A 20,440-nucleotide genomic window follows, 5' to 3' on the forward strand; every position below is an offset into this window, starting at 1 on the left:
CAGTTTTTATTCAGAATGGACTTTTTTTTAGACATATTCAGTTATTTATTTCCTGTTGCAGTAATCACTACATCTGCAGTTGTACTTTTATTTTATGCAATCAGCCTATCTTTCTACTGTAATACATGCACACATCCATTTGGCCTTTTGAGGTTAAATGGATGTTGAAATCAAATGTTTGCATACATCAAATAAAGAGACAAACACACTATTTTATTTTCAAAATCAGAACTTTACATACATTTCCTCAGTATTCTGGAGCGTTGCCTGTATGTTATGGGTCAAAACCTTTTGGGCTTCCTTCTACACACTTTTAACAATAGTTTACTGGAGTTCTGGCTCATTCCTCCTGACAGAACTGGAGTAATTCAGTCAGGTTTGTAGACTGTCTTCAATCTGCCCACAAATTGTCAATAGGACTGAGATCAGGGCTTTATGAAACATTAACTTTGATGTCCTTAAATAAGGTCAGGTTAGGGGTCAACCAAACACTCAGAAACGTTTTCTCAACATGTAGTTAAACTGTGTGGCTGTTAGACAAAGAGTCATAATGTGATTTATAAACAGTTTTTTTTTTTCGTTAATAAGAATCTGTTTCACTCTCGGCACTAACTGAACAGATTGGTTTCTCCCACACATGCAGAAGTTTGTGAAGCTATGTTATGTGTTTTATTCAGCGTGACAAGTAATTGCAAAGAAATTAAGTGTTAAGGAAAAGTATTTTGCAAAGCACGTTCATTTGTCTAATGTTAATTATTTAAATTAAGGTTTGCAGATTATTTTGTTTATGCCCAGAGTGAAAGTAAAACCATGATTTAAATGCTGAAGTCCTTAAACATTACAGTTTAGTTAATTGTTAACATTGAGTACAGTCTGAGTTTACTGTAATTTACAATATGTTAGCATAGTAATCTAATTTCTGATATATTCAATAAGAAATTGAATACATAAATCAAGAGAATGTGGTACAAGATACTACAGATTTGGGTTTTATGAATAAGTTTATTTGAAGACACTGGAATGTCTGCACATTTTAAAGCATACGTTTCAGTTATTATAGACGGAAAATATTTGCATAAAATAAGTTTTTGCTAAATAAAGAAACAAAAACTGAATGACACCATCACACCAACAACCCCCCCCCCACCCCCCCCACAATCCCTCTTGTGTATTAAACACAAGATGGAAAAGCAGAATTCAAAACTTAAGTCCAAATAAATAAAAGTATCTACAGAAAATTTAAAGCACTCAGTTTGATTCCTGTTTCATACAACACCCTTCTGATCCTCATGAGAGCGTTGATGAAAGACAAAGGAGACAGCACTGTCCCAGGAGGCTTTCAGCACTTGGTCCCTCAGTCCCTTCTTGTCAAAGCAGTGGTTCCACTGGGAAAGGTCACTGGTACAGTCGGCACCTTCTGGAGGCAGTCGAACCTCTCTGCCATTTACACAGCGACAGCAGTGAAACCTAACATCACCACAAAGGAAGTCAATCCATTAGATTCAAATTCTGACAGCAGGACAGAAAGACATTTTGTAGCATACTCGCATACATCAGAACAATGCATCCCATAAAGCTTGGGGAACTAAAACATTTCTGTGGCGTTTATTAAAAACTCAACAGATATGAAATTGAAGAGCTACTAAAGTCACATAAATTTAATCTCCCCTTTGTCCCTCTACATACAGCAGCAGAGATTGGTAGTGCAATAGATTTAGCTCATCATGCAGGGTTGGTCCAAGGTTGTATGAGGTCTTGAATTTGATTTAGGGGCCCCTCTTGCTACGAAGTACATCAGCACCACTAACAGCATTTTACCATGGATCTAGTGAAATCTGAGGGAGGGAGCCTCGTTTAATTGGCAGAGCAGTCAAATATAATTGTAGTTTACTAAGATGTATTTGTGAACAGATAAAACTCAAAGATTAAACTGACAGCATCAGATTGTAGCTATGGTAACAAAACAATCAAGATAATTCTTTGAACTTTTACAAAGTAAACTTGTCAGCACCTCAAAATCTTAAATTTAAATGTTAAACAATATTTTTTTTTCTATGCTGAAACCATTAAATCAAATTTAACTGCAGTGATATTCTCTTAGTCCATTTATGCCTTGGCCTGGTTGTAAATGTGATCAGCGTTACATCATGGTTTTAGATCCACTAACTGATGACTTAATTTGGATTTTAAAGAAGTGAAAATTATTGATATTTATTTTAATTGTATTTTCTTATTTCTTGTTTGTAAGATTCTATAGTTGTGGGCTTAAGTATTGTCAGCAATGTCTTCCAGTAACATAATTACCCAGTAATATTTTACATTTCCTGTCAACTTAACATCTTTTAATACAAAAACATGGTGGGCTGCCAGTGGACCGCCTCGGCGCCAGGCTTACCAAGCTTTCTGGGGGAAACCCTGCTGTGGTTTGTGTTGTTGGACTTGGAAGTGATGTCATGAATGTGATGGTGGGCTGTAAGGCCGGAGTTGCACAGTTGCTGCGCCTGAAAGACTGCCCCATTCTTGTAAACATTCATTGTGGTGTGCACAGGACAGAACTTGCTGCTAGTGATACTTTGTCAAGAAAACCCGAGATCATTCCATTTCCCGATGCTGGAGATTTTAGTTTAACAGCAACAATACATGAAGTTACTTTTAAAATTAATCACGCAAAGTAACACCTAGTCTCAATAATAGATTCACACTTCAATAAAATCAATTAGGTTGTGTTGTTGCCAAGCCATGAAACAGGAACAGCAGGCTTCCTGACAAAAGAGGAAGTAAGTTTCCAGCTTGCAGATTTATGAAAATAGTTGAGACTATTTCTTATTTTAATGCATAAAAGTTTTAAAGAATGAAGTCTAAACATTTTTAGTAATTGGATAAGACCCAAAGTAAAATACTTTTAATATTGTTTTACTATTTCTGGTTTATTTTCAGAAGAACTCCTGTAATAACTCACATTATTATAATAATAGTAAATAATAAGTTATGGCCACAATATTATAAATGAATGCTAAATCAGAGAAGCTAAAGAGGTTAGAGATGTGATTTTGACATTGAACTTGAAATGATGTAAAAGGTGTAACTGCAATTAAAGATCACTGATGTTATGTTGGAGGTAAATGGTAGGTGAAAGGTTAAGAAAAAGAGGAACTAAGAAGAGGAGAGATGACCAACGCCTCAGAGTTTGCTGATTTGGAAACAGATTGAACAACTTCAACTGTTGAAAGAAAAAGATTGTGCAGGTAAAGGATGTAGGTGACCTTTAGAGCAACACCAGGACATGAAAACAGACATCAGGTCATAATGTCTCTAAGATAATGATGGATATGAGATCATCTATCCAAGCAGACAGCCAATGAATGTCCATAAGGTGGAAGCCCCTATAAAAGGTGAGTGCAAAGGAGGAACCTTTGGTTGGATCTAAACCTGTCGCGATAAACAATAAATCAATTAATCACACAATAAATTAAAACAATTGACCTCATTTTAATTATCGGCTTTATCGTTTCTTCGTTTTTCACTTTCTGTTGATGACCCTGAATGAAAAAGGGCTCAACTCCGGTGCTCTCCACTGACTCCTCCCCTCCTAATTTCCTTAGTGTAAAGCCCAGCACACACTACACGATCTTAGAGCTGTCGGCCGATTGTCGGCCCATTTTCAAAACCTGAGACCACAAACTAGTAGACAGAAATCCTAGGTATAACGGTTCGATCGGGTTCGTTCCTGCTGTGTGGTGTCCAACCATGGGCACAAAATAATGGCTACAAGTCCAGTGAACTAATTTTAAAACCAGCATTAATCAATGTTTTACTACAATCTATCTGCAATGCATGTGGCTAGTGTCAGTCCTGACTGAATGAAAATCATTAGAACCTATTTATGTCACGTTAAAGAAGAACAGCTGGAAAGTTACCGGGTTTATCAACTGTCAGCAATTTCACTCGAACTCCTCCCCTTGTCATTTCTATATTCTTTGCACGAAATGTTGAATAAACATTAATGTTGTTTCCACGTATCATCTCCAATGTCCGCTTGGACTTCGGGTTGCCAGGTGTCAGCTGTTTGAGATTCCACTCTGTAATTTCCCCTCAGAAAGCACTGAGGGGACTCTGCGCTTTCTGATTGGCTACCTGTTACATTCAACAGGCTGTCTTAACTCTCCCAGTCGGGGAAAACCTCTGATTTAGATCAAGTGGCCACAACTATCTACCGTAACACACCGTAAACTACAGGATGATTGGTTACGAAATCGCAAGCGACAATCTGAGAGAACGGCCAACGTTCTAAGATTGTCGTAAGGGGAAAATCGGGGCAAAAAATCGTGTAGTGTGAACTATTGCATCAGATAGTCGATGTGCCCATCTTCTCTATTTAAATCTAATTATTACCGAAGGGCAATATAATATACAGACTTCATAATCTGCACTCTTTTGGTTGAATGCAGTATTTATTTCCACTTTGGCTTTATGTTGTTTAGTTTTTATTCAAGTGCGTTTTTTGTTAATGGAGACTGAGAATTCATTTTATTTTTGTTTGTTTTGTTCATCAGTTCCAGTGTTAAATATTCTTTTGAAAATAAAGTGTATCTATCTTTGGCAGGAAATTGCATGCATTATTACATAATTTCCATAAAATCAGTGTATAAAAGGTCTACAAACAATATTATTTATCGCAATAATTTTTGAGACAATTAATAGCTCAGCAAAATTTGTTATCGTGACAGGCCTAGTTGGATCCTCCAGGCAGCCGCGAGCCAAGATTGAGATGGACAAAGAATTCTGCAGCTGAAGAGCCGGGACCACAGAACCAAAGACTGTCCTGTGCATGGGGACCAAACCGTCAGCCCCGCAACATGTGGCTTCAAATCGAGTTTCTCTCATCAGCTGGGTTCAGACCGCAAAGACCAAGATGAAGGCCAAGGCAAAGATGAATATAAAGGCAAAGAAGAAAAACTGGTGCCTTCCTTCCGTGAGGTCAGCTCGCCTACATCACAACGGACCAGAAAGATCTTGAAACAAGGTGAAGATTGCTCAAGAGCAGCAAGACAAGAAGCTGAGGACCGCCATGTGCACAAGAAAATCGCCCTAAGACCAGAGACCTCTAAACTAGTGCTCTTCCTGCCAGCACCCAAGTCCTGTGTGACCTCACCATCCATGCAGAGACAAAAGCTCATCAGACCTACAGATACACCTGCCTTTGTTGATCAGTGCTCTGAGCTTCCTCCTGATGGAACAAGCCTTTCTTGTTTATGTTTTTAGGAAAATAATAATAAAAAAACTCCCAAAAAAACACTTTTTTCTTTTTTTACAGTCAGATTGCAAGCATCTCTATTGATCTGAGCGTTTCACTGGCAGAGCAGATTTATTCCTAAAAGATATGTTTATAGAAGATAGGTTTATAGTTTATGCATAGGGGACACTTTTGCTGCTAAAAGCATCAGCACAGCTTATGTGTTAAATTTAGTTTAATATGGGAGATGGGCCGGGGGTGGCCGGGGAGAGGGAAGTCTGGGCCTCCCTTCTGAAGCTGCTACCCCCGCGACCCGACCCCGGATAAGCGGAAGAAGATGGATGGATGGATGGATGGGAGATGGGGAGTAGTTTAATTGGCCAACCTAAAAAGCAATAAGTTATAATTGCAGTTTACTCATTTGTATGAACAAACAGAGCTCAAACTCAAAGATTTAACTCATAGCATCAGATTGTAGCTATGGTAACAAAACAATCTAACTATGAATATTGTTCTTTGAACTTTTGCAAAGTAAACTTGCCAGCTCCTTTAAATCTTACATTTAAATGTTAAACCATTTAAAATCTTTTAAGTTATGTATGCTGAAACCATTAAATCAAATTTAGCAGCATTGATCATCTCAATAAACAAATGTTACATTGATGTATCTGTGGTTTGTGTTAAAATATTAGCATTTATGGGCCCCTGGAGCCCTGGGGGGCCTGATGGAGTCACTGACCTAATTTAGATTAAACAGAAGTGAAAATATTTAATATTCATTTTAATTGTATTTTTTGATTTGCTGTTTTTAAGACTAGTTGTGGGTTTAGATAGCGTTTCACTGGAGATGTTTTCCTGTAACATATAATTACCCAGTAATATTTTTACATTTCCTGTCTATTTTACATCTTTTAACCCTCCTGTTATGTTTGTTTCTGAGGTACAGCAATAATGTTCGTGGGTCAATTTGACCCAGGGAGTGTTTAATCATGCAATAGTATCAGAAACCAAAAAATTCCTCCAAAACATTTTTGTATCTGATTATTAACTCCAATACTAACCATTTTAATCAATATTTGTGCAATGATGTTTTATTATTTCTCAGAAATTAAGGATTATTGATGACAAACTACTCATTTACTCATTTGGACATAAAATATTAAATTTACATTTTTTATGTCCACTGACAAAAACCTAGACACAAAAAAACAATTTCCTTGAAATTCATCTTTTGTAAAATTTTTTATATTACATTTTGATTTTTTTTTTTAAATGGGTGATCTTTATAATTGAACTAGAGACACACATACTGTCCAGGGTCAAATTGACCTGCTGATTAAAATCAAGACAATGAGTCATGCAGAGATTATTAATTTTTTCCTCCACTTCTGCTGAGTGTCCACTCAGTGTTTGGAGTTTGTCCACAGGAACAGAAAATGTTCCAGTCAAAAGTTGTATGAACACCTGCTTTCTCGCAGTTTCCTAGTGAAGTAAAGAGAATAGTGAGAAAGTGGGCGTGTGGGTGTGTGTGTGTGGTGTGTTGTGTTTGTGGTAAAATATGGTTCATAGCCACAAAGAAACATGTAGAATTGGACATTTTTTTAACATCTTTTTTACCTTTCAACTTGACTGCTGGGTCAAATTGACCCAAACAGTATCTTTGTAAAAAGTAGACGCGGGGGGGTTGCAAATGTGTAAAATGAATACATTTTCAATTTATATGTAGAGTGTGCCTATTAAGACAAATACAAAAAGTTTCATGCAAAAAAAATACTTCCAATTATTTAAAAAAAAAATTTAAACTGTAAAACATAACAGGAGGGTTAATAAAAAAACACGGTGGACCGTCTCAACGCCCAATTCACCTGTTAGACGGAGAGCTGGTAGCACATCTCACCCTCTCAGAAGGAGAAGTAGAGAGAGATGGGGGGGGTGCAGCAACAACAACCTCCACATCTGTGCGTCATGTTAGTGCATGTGTCACTACTGTTAACAACATGTTGTTAACATATGTACTACAAGAATTCTCCCATACAAATGCGCAGATCAAATGAACTTCAAAGAGAAATGGAGGAACATGACCTGCTGAACCACTGGCTACATGCTGGCTATCGCTGGAGAGGACAGTGAAAGGCATATGTGCATACGGCTCTGATGTCAGAGATGGGAGAGGAGGAAGATGGGAAAATCTGCCGGTAGCTAAGGGCATCACAAAGCGTCTTCAAACATACACGTTACCTGCTCTAACTCACTTGCTGACTGACATTTTAGTCATGGTGAACCGCATGAACCTCAACTTCCCAACAGAAGATGTGAACATCTCCTCCATCTCACCTGTTGTGAGCATGACTGTGGCCAGTCTAGAACTCTTAATGAATGGGTCAAGTGAGGTGGAGAAAAAATTCAACGAGGTTTCACAAGATGGCACGCTTATTTGTGGAGACGCAAAACATTTGCAGCTTTACGCACGGAATACATCAAAGAGGTGTCTAATTAAATCAAAAAAAGATTTCCATCTGAGCATCATCTCAGATCCAGACACCATGCTGAATGCATCTCATTATCTGGGAGCTGAGAGCGAGTTGAAGAAATATGGACAGGAGACTCTGGAACGTGTCTGTGACCACTACGGGTCACAAACCGGTGCAACTGAACCACTGGTACTGCAGGATTTCCTCCCGCTAAAGCGACTGCTTGTGGGATTTGAAAACCCCTCATTCAGAAAGTTTTGCTGACTTCTGATCAATTCAACTAGAGAAATGTTTCTTGACTTTAAAACTTTGGCTAAAGTGGCACTTATTCCAGTCTCCAGTGTCGCTGCAGAGCGCGGATTTAGTCTTCAGAATAACATCAAGACAGACAGAAGTTGTCTGTCCGGAGAAAAACTGCAAAATTTCAAGACAACAGCCACAGCAGCAACCCCCTTGAGTCATTTTATTATGACCAAGCTGGTGGACAGTTTAGGTCCACCAGGTGCTTCATTTAATGTAGTTGTTTATTCATCGTTATTGGGACCACAGTCATATTTTTTTTGTTACTGCAGAAATAAAAGCTACATGTTCAGCTGGTTGATGTAGATTCTATAGTCATCTTTTACGGAACTATTAATTAAAATTAATGAAAAAAAAACCTATTGAATGTTAAATCATTATTTTAAAAACTAAACATTTTTTAACCATGTCCATCAAATCAACAGATGGTGGAGCATCACAGGATGGCTTATAGACAGAGGACACACACACACACATCACATCCTGTCATATGGTGCTTTTAAAAAGTGTGCTAGGAGACATTGTGTGGCCCATTTAACTTGTGAGAAAGAAGAAAACAGCTCTCTACAGCAAGAGTGCCCAGGTCTAGCCAAGATGCCCAGCACACCTGAATCAAATGAACTGCTCATTACCTGCCTCTGCAGAGGTGACTGACTGCTGATGAGGGAATTCAGCCATTTGATTCAAGTGTTTTGGAGCAGTAATGCACCTAAAGGTTGCAGTATGGTAGCTCTCAAGAACTGGACCTGGGCACCATTTGTCTAGAGGGCTGCTTTCTGGAGAATGTGACTGGAACAAACTCGTTTTCTTTACAACGTATCACCTCTCTTTTTCATGTGATCAGCTTCCATACATGTTGTTCAAGTCGTGTCCAAACGAAACCATAGTTGTTGTAACATAAAGCTTCAACTGAAACACACCATGTCGGCTGGGAAAACTTTTCTCTTCTCCTAACTGGCAATTTGGCAGCATTTGCTGACAACCAACAGGTAAACTATTCAACATGATTTCTCCTTACTTGTCATGTGTATCACTGGCAGTTTCTTCATTGAGTGTGAAGAGTTCTCTAAGTTGGCCTAGAGAAAAATGACGCTCCACATCCTGCTCCTCATCCACCACACAGCTGCTCAGGGCTTTTTTATGGGCTTGTCTCTGCAGGATCTTCTCCTCAATGGTTCCAGTCTGTCAGAAAACACACATATCAAACATCTCACAACATCTACGTTCTGCCACATTTATGACAGCTCATTAACTTGTCACACTGGAGAGTTAGATTACAAGAGAAAAAATAGAGCAATTAAATAAAAATGTTATAGTAAGAGTTACTGTTAATATAGTTAGAGTGTATGTCTGACAGAGATCAGTCTGTAGATGTAACAGGTCTTCTTCTGGCCATCTCTCCACACACGAGCCATTGCCTGCTCATCATTGGCTGGGTTCCAGTCTGGATCAAACATTACCAAGCGATTGGCACCAATCAGATTGAGGCCACATCCACCCGCCTTGCTGCTCAGCATGAAAATAAATTCAGGGTTCTGTCAAACACAAAGAACACAGTGTTCATGGTTGCTTCACAGCTTTAACTGTTATCCAAAACTGTCTTTCAAGCTCACTTGGGGACTGTTGAATTTTTCCACGATCTTAGCCCTTTTCTTGATAGACATTGTGCCGTCCAGTCTAACATAGAGGTACCTGAAACAGCCGCAAGGCAACACTGTTTACTGAAACCCATTTAATCAGATCCAGCTGCCAAACCTTTGGTCTTTTAATCACCTTCTAAATCTGCACAACTTTTCAAAGAGGTCCAGTGTTTGAGTATAGTTGGAGACCAGCACCACTTTGTCACCAGTTGTAGATCTCGTCACAGCCAAAATGTAGTCGAGAGTCACCATTTTACCTGAAACAGAAGACATGGTGAGTATATCAAGGTCAAAACATATATGGTGCAAAAGACTGAGAAATGTCCAAAACTGTATTATGTTTTCAGTCAAAGGTCACTAAAAGCTTTTTAAGACTGTTACTGTTGTTGGAAATGGGAAGTGATGCAAGAGCTCTAAAAGAGTCACTATGCCACCCCAAAAACGTTTACACGAAAGTCGATGGGTCCACTTAACCTCAGTTAAGGGGTTAATGCAGTCTGACAAGTTGACCTCTCAAACAAGTGGAAGGAGGAAGTTCTTTCATTTCATTTTTCTTAAGTATAAATATTTGTTCACCCATCCAAATTATCGGAATCAGGTGTTCTAATTAGGCCTTTCACGATAACAAATTTTGCTGAGGGTGAACCTCATCAAGGTCATATTGAACCATATTGGTTAGGGATGGAATGTCACTTAAACCCTTATGTGAGTCAAAGGAGATGAGCAAATACTTTTGGCAACATAGTGTAGCATTGCTGATATTGGCTTCATCTTCAGTCTGATCCACCCAGTCTTGGTTTCAGATCAGGCTCAGAGCACAGAGAATGTACATGCACACAAAGTAACCAGAGAAAATCATTTTATTTAAATACAGGAACTTAGTTATTAACTCAACTTTGCATTTGTAGCTAAATTAGCTGCCATTCTTCACTGGAACTAAATAGTTCCAGTGTTGATGTTGTTTAGATGTTGCTTCAGTATTGCTTTTTGATTACTTTGTAATTTGTTTAAGCAAATGAAACATAATGTATCTATACTTGGTGCTCAGTAACATCATATTTCTTTATGTTAAACTTTTGCAGCTTCATAGCATGTTACGTTTGGGAATTAAGGATACAGCGATATGAAAATTTGGGTCAATATCAATATCCAACATTAGTAGTGGTGTTAAAACCAATATCATATATATTCTATTTCCCAACACTTTTGACACTATAAAAGTGACCACACTGCCTTCATTGCTTCTCTGTTTCTGTGAAACACCCCATAATCCAACGCTGCATCACTGTCATATGAACAAACAAATACCACATGACCAACCTCCTCTCCTCCAGAAATAAGATGGAAACAAACATGGGTTGTTACCATCGGCCCAGTTTTACTCATTGGACCGACGCGTTAGAAAATGACTAACCGTCAATACCGCTGCTGATGCTGATATATATTGTGCATCCCTACTGGGGATTACAAGACTTATTTAATTTCCCTTTGGGATGAATAAAGTATTTTTTAATTGAATTGACGTTACTATACAATGGCTGAAAATCAGAGGCAGATGGACAAGCTTTTCCAGTATAAAGAGCAGATCAAGCCATGACGACTCATCATTCAACATGTCTTCAGGAGTCCACTGAAATGTTTTCTTACCAGACAGCTGAGGTTCGAGTACTTTAGTGGAGTAACCAGGAGGAAACAGATGGAGCGCGCCCTCGAAGCCCTCCTCTTCTTCAACACACTTATCATAAATGAGAGCTGGGTCTGGTACAGGATCAGGACAGTGATCAGTGTGTTTACTATGCAAACTAACTACAGCTGCAATAAAATCGCTTACATAATTGTCTATAACTTGTACATTATAAGTGCAATCTTTAGGCTGCATAATTAGTCACATAATGACATATTAGCTGTAAAATCCTAATTTATAATGCTGATTGGTAAGAAGCTAGCATCTGAAGCTGTATTTCTGTTACGTTTAAAACAAACTAAGTGGATCATGTTTTCTGAACAGGTCACACTGCTGCACTTACGATTACACAGCTTCTTGAGAGATGTGATAGATGACAGTGAGGAGACATTGATTCTGCCTTCTCGCAATGTCTCTGTGGGTTTGGCCTGCTTCAAAAAGCGCATGTACAGTTCTGTCTGCAACGGAGTTAGTCTGTACAACAGAGGAATCAGGGTTCTATTTAGCATTTAATAAAAAAAATCATCATAGAGCAAGGAATATCACAAACATAACAGCTAAGCCCAAAATTATTCATACGTATGGCAGATTTAACTTTAAAGTATTTTTTAATCTGACCTAAAGTAATACTAATGTATTATAGAGGCCCAGTCAAAATCCAGGTTTACATGTCTTGGTGAATCTGTGGAGAGCACTAAAGATTAGGGTGATGGAAAGGAGGACTTCAAACCACAAAGGTTTGAAACCCATCCCAATAGATAAATCATAAAAATACCAGAGGAAACATGATTAACAAAGATGTTAATGTTGTATTATTTATTTTTAAGTGTTTTATATATATCCAAGAATGCTTTGTAGGAGAGAGAAGACAATTTCCCACAGAGAAAATCTTTCTTTCAATCTATCTGTATTTTAAAAGAAGCCTGTCTCAATTCCTATCACAAACACTCACTGGTTAAATAAATGTATGCCAGGTGTATGAACAGTGTTGGGCTTGGGAACATTAAAATAAAATAAAAAAGCTGAGATAATAAATATGATGAAGCAATTGTTGGCCTTCAGGAGAAGAATTTAAAAGCCCCAAGTTGGCTTTTTGGGCTCGGGGTCAATAGGTCAAGTGGTAGCACTAACACTCAGTGCTGTCTGCCATTACAAACATGAGAAGAAAATCTACAATGAAAGTGTAATATCCTGACAAGCCACGGACTTACAAGCCAAGATTCTTTTAAATACCCAATGACAAATAACTGAGGCAGAAATGAAACAAGTCAACTTACTTGCAGCACACAACTTGCTCAATTTTCACAGGAAGATACTTTGACAGGATATCTGATGTTCTCCTAATCAAACACCTGTTGAAGCAGAACATGCTCAGTCTTAGAGAGGAAAACAGAACTAAAGAACACCAAGGCTGTGGAGCTCACCTGTTGACAATGCTGATGAGTTCCTTGAGTTTTTCTTCTCCTTCCTCTCTGTCTCTGTTACTGGCATCTGCATCTCTACCCTTCAGAATGGGAAGCTCAAATCGCTTCTTAAACTCCTGGGCAGTACCTGCCATTACAAAAATGCATATGGGAAATAAGTTTGTTGTGTTCAGATGCTCTGTAGGTGATGCGGCTTACCAAGGATTCCAGCATTCACAAAATGGACCAGACTGAAATACTCCAGCAGGTCGTTCTGGATCGGAGTGCCTGATATCAGAACTCTCCGCTGGGCATTCATAGAATGCAGAGCTTGGTAAGTCTGGTTGTCAGCATTCTTCAGTCGATGCCCCTAAGAGCAGAGAAGAAAAATGTAACACTCGGCTTTCAGAATTCATCTTTATCTCTGGATTGAAGTGTATAATGCACAACACCTCGTCACAGATCACGAGTCCAACTTTGCCCCTGTGCAGGACATCAGCATGAAGTCGAAATGTCTCATAAGAAATGATCAGGATGGGTGTTGCTACTTTCAAACCATGCTGAGAGATGAAGTTCACTAGAGAAAACAGAAATTATACTGAAGTGAAGCACATAGCAGTGTTTGCAGAAATGAACAACAACATGATTAAAGGGTAAATTTTACGAGAAACAATTATTCACATCAACAACTTATAACTTTTCCTTGACATAAACTTGTGACAGATAATGTTTTTGTGAATATTCACAATGGAAGAAGAAAAACAGAAACCAACAGGTTTCTCATTTACATATATTCATACAAACACGGCAGTTTTCTTCATGCTTACACTGCTGGTTTAAGGACTACATTGTCTTCAGAAGGTTTACTGTAGATTCTTGGTGACACTAGAAAACATGACCTACCGAGCTGCTTATCAATATCCTCCTTTGAGCCCCCATCGATTGCCACTGGTGAAATGCGACCTCCAAGCCACTTTCCTACTTCATTATACCAGTTTCGAACCAGACTAGAAGGTGAAACCACAATGGCCTTGTTTATCTCTGGCTTGGCATTAAGGCTCTGGCGTAGCAAGGTCCACATGAGAGTGATACACTGCAAAGTCTTTCCCAGGCCCATCTCATCAGCCATGATGCAGCCGTAGGATCCAGGGATGCGTCTGCCAGTCACACAGTCCCAAAGGAACTTCACTCCCTAAACACATCAAAGAAAGACCTCATCTATATGACTCAGAGAAATGCTATTTAATAAGATATCCTTATTATCCTTATGGTAATATCCAACAACTCATTGTTTTGCTCAGATTTTAATCGAATTGAACTACTTCTGAAACTACTGCTAATAATTTAATGTTGCCGAGTTACAACAAATGTCTCAAGGCACTCAGATCATGTAGATAAATTTAATGTCAATAATGTGCTCTTAGCAATAATACTGAACTCAGGTTCAGTTTATTATGGCAACTGATAAAAAATGTTTTCTATCCAAGAAAACCCAGCAGATTGAATCAACTCATTGACTTGCAGGATTCACTCCCCCTGGATGAGCATGTAGTGACAGTGAACAGTCGACTGAAAGTCTTTAACTTTATAGCAATTATAGCAAAATTCTGCATGAGATGATAGTATGAGGAATTGCTATAACAGGAAGACACCTCCATCAGAACCTGCCTCAGTGTGAACGACCATCTTCTGTGACTGACTGAGAGTTTGATGAGACAAACAAAAACGCAGAAGCACTGACCAAGGATTACTATCCATGTAGAGGCTTAGACATACTTCATGTGAAGTGCCAGAATCTGTTCTCACTGACGTAGATGTGACAAAAATTACATCATTTTGTTTTCCATTACCTCTCTCTGATGGGGTCTGAGAACTTTTCCCAATACTGGATCCACAACAACATGAACTGGAAGCTTTTCCCTGCAAAAAAACAAGTCATTTTGTTTATTTTGTCAGTTGCAGTTTGGCAGCAGTTGGTTCCCACTGTGCATGAAAACATCCATCAGATCTGTATTATTTTGGGCTTTTCTTGTCAAGCTGCATTTCAGCAGAAAGAGGAATTCAATGTTTCTGGAACTTACTTGTCAGCTTTGATCAGATCATGAGCGCTCAGAGTCGGCGGCTCATAAAGAACCAAAGCATCTTCTGCAAATGGATCATGGAGCGATTTCCTTACTCCTGCATGCTTTAGGCCAAGTGCTTTGCTTCCTAGTGAACCTGTCAGGAATTCCAAAAGGAAACAGATGGTAAAGTCATTCTCCATCACTGGACATTAAAGAGAAGTCGCACTTCTGGTAAAACTCACCTGTGTAATTGGGAATGGGAATTTTAAAAGGCTTGGAGAGAATGCTTCGGATAAATGACTCCTGCAGACAAGAGTTTTAGTAAGAGAGGAAAATGTTTTCAGGGACGTTGGGATTTTCAACCATGCTCACATGTCTGTCAGCTTCCATGCATCCAGGCCAGTTGTTAAGTTGTGTCAGAGGCTTCCTGTAGGGAGAAATGTGACTCTCCCTCATCCCATCCACTTTCCTTCTCTTCTCCTAAAAAGAGAAATTCAAACAATCAGCAACACTTTTGGTCAGCTCCACAAACCTATGTTTAGTCTTGTATGAAAGCAAACACCAAGCAGCAGGAGTTTATGCAGAACTCAATCATCAGTGCAACTTTGATCTCTTCAATTCAAATTCAAAAATACTTTATTGATCCCAAAGGCAAATTAAATGTTGTTGAATGTTAAATCAAATTCTTCAAAGAGTTAAAAAAGGGGAAAGGCCCAGCCTGGCCAGCCAGAAAGAAACATGCCTTATCTATCCATTCTCTAAACGCCTTATGAAGGGCTGGGGACTATATGCAGAGGTCAGTGTTTAAATGATGAGATAGACCGGAGGCAGTGATGCAGCCAAATAAACTGTTGTAATTGTTGTTATCACAGAAAACATATCGTCAGTGAAACTTTCAGACCGTCCTGGGTTTAGACATCTGTCATGATGGAGTGTTTAAGAGATCCACCGAGTTCACAGTGAAGAGATACAAATGAAGGAAGGTGAGGTTTAAATACAAATCAGTTTCTGATTCACCACTCAAACATTTATTTAACTGAAACATCAACGAACTCAATTCAAAAACACTTAGCCTGGTCGAACCTAAATGGAATTAAACTGAATTCTACTGAAATACACTTTCATATCTGATGCATTTTTAAAGCTTGAACATACAAATTAACCTTGCCTTTTATATTTACGATTTTGTTTTTCTAAAAAACTGTTTTTGATTTTGAACCATGATTGATTCAGACCCTTACAAAGCAGTGACATGTCCCTTTACTGAAGTGATGGTGATGAGGTGGCGATAGGCTGAGAAAGAGAGATAAAGTAACCATCCAGAGAGCTGCGCTTACGGTGTTTCCTGGGTTCCCCCCGTCTCCGCAGGCCTCACCGGCTGGTTTGCGTTTAGCCAGTTCACTGGGAGCCAGGCTCCTCCTCTGCCACAGACAAACAGAGAAACGAATTAGTCTAAAGCCTAACACACTAAATAACGCAGTAAGAAAAAACTTTGACCCGTTTACCATTTTTGCTGTTTCCTCTAAGTGAATGTTTGAAACCTTACATGATTAAACACAGCGCTTCCACTGAGATGTTAATGTCAGCCTTTTAAAGCCAAAAATCCCTACAGTTTACGCCAACAGTAACTTTCCTCTAATTTATATCAAAACTCGCGCGAAATGTTGAACACACAACCAGTACGGTGAGCGTGATGGCTCAAGCTTTTTAAAATTTTTGTTTTACCGCCACCTACGGGTCAGGAGTGAGAGAACTTTTAAAGATTCTTTTTATATTGTAGAAACAGTCAAATCTTACAAGCATACATATTTCTTGTTCAAGTATCTTGAGTGACTAGCAGTCAAAGAATATACTAAGAGAAGAAAAGAAACAAAGGGGTTACAGAATGACATGAAAGCTGTATAACACAATAGGTGATTAAAATTAGAAAATAAAATAAGCATAAAGCGCAATAAACTGAACAGCTTGAATTATTGTACTGTGTCTAAATTGTTAAATGGATAAATGTCAAAAACAAACGGGACATATTATTACAGAGAAGAGCAGCATCATTTTCACAGAGTTGAACAGAAGTGAAATTTCTTTTAGATAACATTGAAGGTTGGGGGTAATTTTCAAAAATGTACATTTGTGTAGGTAATATTTGGCCATAATGATCAGGTTATTAATTATAAATTCCAAATTTGTGTCCAAAGTATAAATACCAAATTTAATATTGTTGTAAGTTAAAGTTATAATATTTAAAATTTTGGTCAGCAACCAATTATGAAGATCCTCCCAAAATTTAGATCCATAAGTACAAGAAAAGAATAAATGTTACAAAGTTTCTACATCAGATTGACACAAGGTACAATCATTTGCCTCAATATCAAATTAGTCTTAAGAATTCTTTGCATAGATAAATATTATTTAATATTTTAAAATGAACTTATTTTCTTTTCAGGGGAATTGACCCCCAAAATCAATTGGGAGTCAATTGCATCTAATTTTTTTTGCATACAATAAAAGAAAATTCTTGAAGTATATTTCTTCTTTTCAAGGGGGCAGGGAAAGTCCTTTGGATAATGATTGTTCTTAAAAATTTATTGTTGCCATTTTTGTCTGTAAAAATGTGGCTCTGGATAAACAGAGGGTAAAATCATGGAAGGCTGTATAAAATAATGAAGCTTGTATTGTGTTAATCAAAGCCTGAGGGAGACCTTTAATTACTGCTTGAACTTCTTTTTTACTGCATTTAAAATGGTATTTATGCTGGAATTCTTCAAAGTCCAGAATTTTTCCTCTGTCATTCATGAGATGTTGAACAACCTAATTTAAAGAGTTGATAAAACTAAAAAATCTCCTTGAGTTATAGCTTCAGTTTAAGATGACAGACATTGTTATCTAAAGCAGAGGGGGAATCATGGCCTTGCGCTCTCCCAACATTTAGGCAATCACACTCTTGATCAAATATTCAATTCCTTATGGAAGAACATGCATGCGTTACTTAGGAACATTTTCTTGATTTTATAGATCTAAATAATTCATTCAAAGTGAATTGGAAATATATCTCCTTTCCTCTCTCCCTTTCACTGTCGATGGTGTTTCTGGGGTGAACATGATTGTGAATTTTTGGCAACATCACTACAGCAAGTTATTCACCTGTGTACAGAGTGAACCCTTCCAGGTTGACAAGGTTAGTATTGTAGAAACTATCAAAACACATGAGGTCTATCAAGCAATTAAAGAACTGTCTGTAAATAAATCTATAGTTATGGATCTTATTTCAGCTGAACATCTCAAATTTGCAAGTTCAAGGGTCGTCCCTCTTCTTGCCTTGTGTTTCACTGGTTTTATTATGCATGGTTTTATTCCTGAATCCTTAATGAATGTTATTCTACTTCCTGTGATTAAAAACAAAGCTGGTAAAATTGGCAGCTCTGATAACTATAGACCTATAGCCCTAGCTAGTACACTGTCTAAAGTCTTTGAACTAAATCTTTTGCCAAAATTTGCAAAGATAGTTATGTCCACTGACAATCAATTTGGGTTCAAGTCCAAACATGGCACTGATATGTGTATATATGGCCTAAAAGAATTACTGAAAAATTATAACAGCAAAAATTCTACATTTTTTCTGTGCTTTTTAGACGCCACTAAGGCTTTTGATCATGTAAATCATAGAAAACTATTTTTAAAATTGTGCCAAGCTGGTGTTCCTAAGTATATAGTAAGATGTCTGTCCTATTGGTATGCTAATCAAACGATGCAGGTGAAATGGGACAACTGTGTGTGTCTGCATCCTTTCATGTCGGCAATGGAGTCAGACAAGGAAGCATTTTATCTCCTATGTTGTTTAATTTTTATATGAATGACCTCTCTAAGCAGCTAAACCTGTGTAGAACTGGCTGCATGGTTGGTGATACTATTATTAATCATTTAATGTATGCTGATGACATAGTGGTTTTTAGTCCAAGTTCAGCTGGTCTTCAGCAGCTGCTTAATGTCTGTTCAGCATATGGTGAATTACTTGATGTAAAATTCAATCCATCAAAAGTATCATCTTGATCTGTCGCACTAAGGAGGACAAAAATAGAGTATTCCCAAATTTCAATTGTCTGGGATTTATTGAATGTCTCAAATGAAGTAAAATATCTTGGCCATGTGTTGACAGACCATCTGTCTGATGATGAGGACATTTACCGTCAGGTTCGAATGTTATACACTCAGGCAAATATCCTTAAGTTTGGATTCTGCTCTGATGAAGTGAAACTGAACTTGTTTAGGTCATATTGTACATCACTGTATACTGCATATTTGTGGTGCAATTTTAAAAAAAGCCAGTCTTCAAAGATTGAAGGTGGCTTATAATGATGCACTGAGACTCTTGTTAAATAAACCCAGATGGACCAGTGCCAGGGAACTGTTTGTATCTGCTCGCGTCAGCACTTTGATGGCTGTTTTAAGAAAGCTTATGTATAAATTTATTTGTTGTTTAAACGAGTCTAATAATAGAATTATAATACTGTTGACTAATAATCAAATATAGTGCAGTAAAATACTCATCTGTACTCTGGAGACATTGGTATGATTGCCTTCTGAATGGCTAGGAGTCGTTTTTTTATTTTTTATTTTATTGTACTTTTATTGTCTTTGCTTTCTTTTGTATGTAATCTGGACTCTGAGTCTGTAATAAAAATCTATATCTAACAGCAACCATTTCTATATGGAATATTTTATACATGACATCTTTTAAGTTTAAGGGATTCAATTCCTCCTTCAAAGTTAAAAAGTGCCAGGGACTTTGAGTTTCACAATGTGTTCTAAAAAGCATAATATTGTTTTTGTTGCTATAACTTCTTAAATATGTGAACTCTTTAGATATAATGCTGTTGATGAAGATAAATTCTTGTTAACTGTATCTGACACTACTGCTGGTAAAGCTTGTTTTTCCACACAGGTTGTATGCTCTCGTTTCAACAAGATATTGTTTCTTTACTTTCGGTTTCTTTCTAACTGGAAAAATGTGGCCCTAATTCACTATTGAAAGGTTTGGACATTTCATCAGAAAGTTTTGATAAATAACTAAATGCGATGTGTCTCCTTTAATTGGTTACACAAACCTGAAGTTGGGATTATTTATTTTGGGATTATATTACAAGGAAATTTTGGGAAGAATGTAACAACTTTATAATTCGTAATATTGAGACAAAACTTTCACCAAAGCCCGTGCATAGAATTTTTTGGCTTTCATGGAAATATAAACAAAAAATGGCATTAATCTAATTATATAATTCAGCAACTTTCATCTTCACAAATGTCAATTTCACTATTCACCTTTTATTAAAGTTTTTGTTGAGGAAATCAAACGGCATTTATCTGCTATTTGTGAGAGGAAAAAGAAAAAGCTTTAATCACATCTGAATTGATCATAATTCCACTTTTTATTTTTCTACTGAACTGTAGAAGCTTGTCCCTTAGCAAAACATTGTTACACATTCTGTATTCTATTTCTTGTTCTAACTTTGTATTAGACAAGTATTTTTAAATAAAAAATGCATGATTGTTCAATGTTTTCCAGTGAAAAATATACTTTTTTTAAATGCTTGCCTAAGATTCCATCCATCGCTTTCAAAATGATGGCAGCATATTATATTACATTAAAAT

At 37.5% G+C, this 20,440-nt stretch overlaps 1 protein-coding gene across 2 annotated transcripts; it reads right to left on the reverse strand.

The window, feature by feature from the left end:
* Positions 1 to 982: 982 nt before the first annotated feature.
* Positions 983 to 16,495, reverse strand: LOC116730872 (DNA repair and recombination protein RAD54-like). Of its 2 annotated transcripts, XM_032580412.1 has the most exons (18): positions 16,300 to 16,494; positions 16,132 to 16,215; positions 15,167 to 15,274; positions 15,037 to 15,097; positions 14,813 to 14,948; positions 14,582 to 14,651; positions 13,635 to 13,923; positions 13,184 to 13,308; positions 12,951 to 13,101; positions 12,753 to 12,879; positions 12,606 to 12,680; positions 11,672 to 11,802; positions 11,292 to 11,402; positions 9,778 to 9,901; positions 9,618 to 9,696; positions 9,360 to 9,539; positions 9,023 to 9,186; positions 983 to 1,467 (listed from the first exon to the last, which is right to left on the reverse strand). In XM_032580412.1, the coding sequence occupies exons 1-18, from the start codon at positions 16,300 to 16,302 to the stop codon at positions 1,266 to 1,268; spliced, it is 2,220 nt and encodes a 739-aa protein (XP_032436303.1). In that variant the 5' UTR covers positions 16,303 to 16,494; the 3' UTR covers positions 983 to 1,265. The 2 variants fall into 2 exon arrangements, with proteins under 2 accessions (XP_032436303.1, XP_032436304.1); XM_032580413.1 differs by lacking the exon at positions 983 to 1,467 and having other exon boundaries at positions 9,086 to 9,186; positions 9,331 to 9,539; positions 16,300 to 16,495.
* Positions 16,496 to 20,440: the final 3,945 nt, after the last annotated feature.

Source organism: Xiphophorus hellerii, chromosome 13 (genome assembly GCF_003331165.1).
Source record: "Xiphophorus hellerii strain 12219 chromosome 13, Xiphophorus_hellerii-4.1, whole genome shotgun sequence".
Taxonomy (NCBI): domain Eukaryota; kingdom Metazoa; phylum Chordata; class Actinopteri; order Cyprinodontiformes; family Poeciliidae; genus Xiphophorus; species Xiphophorus hellerii.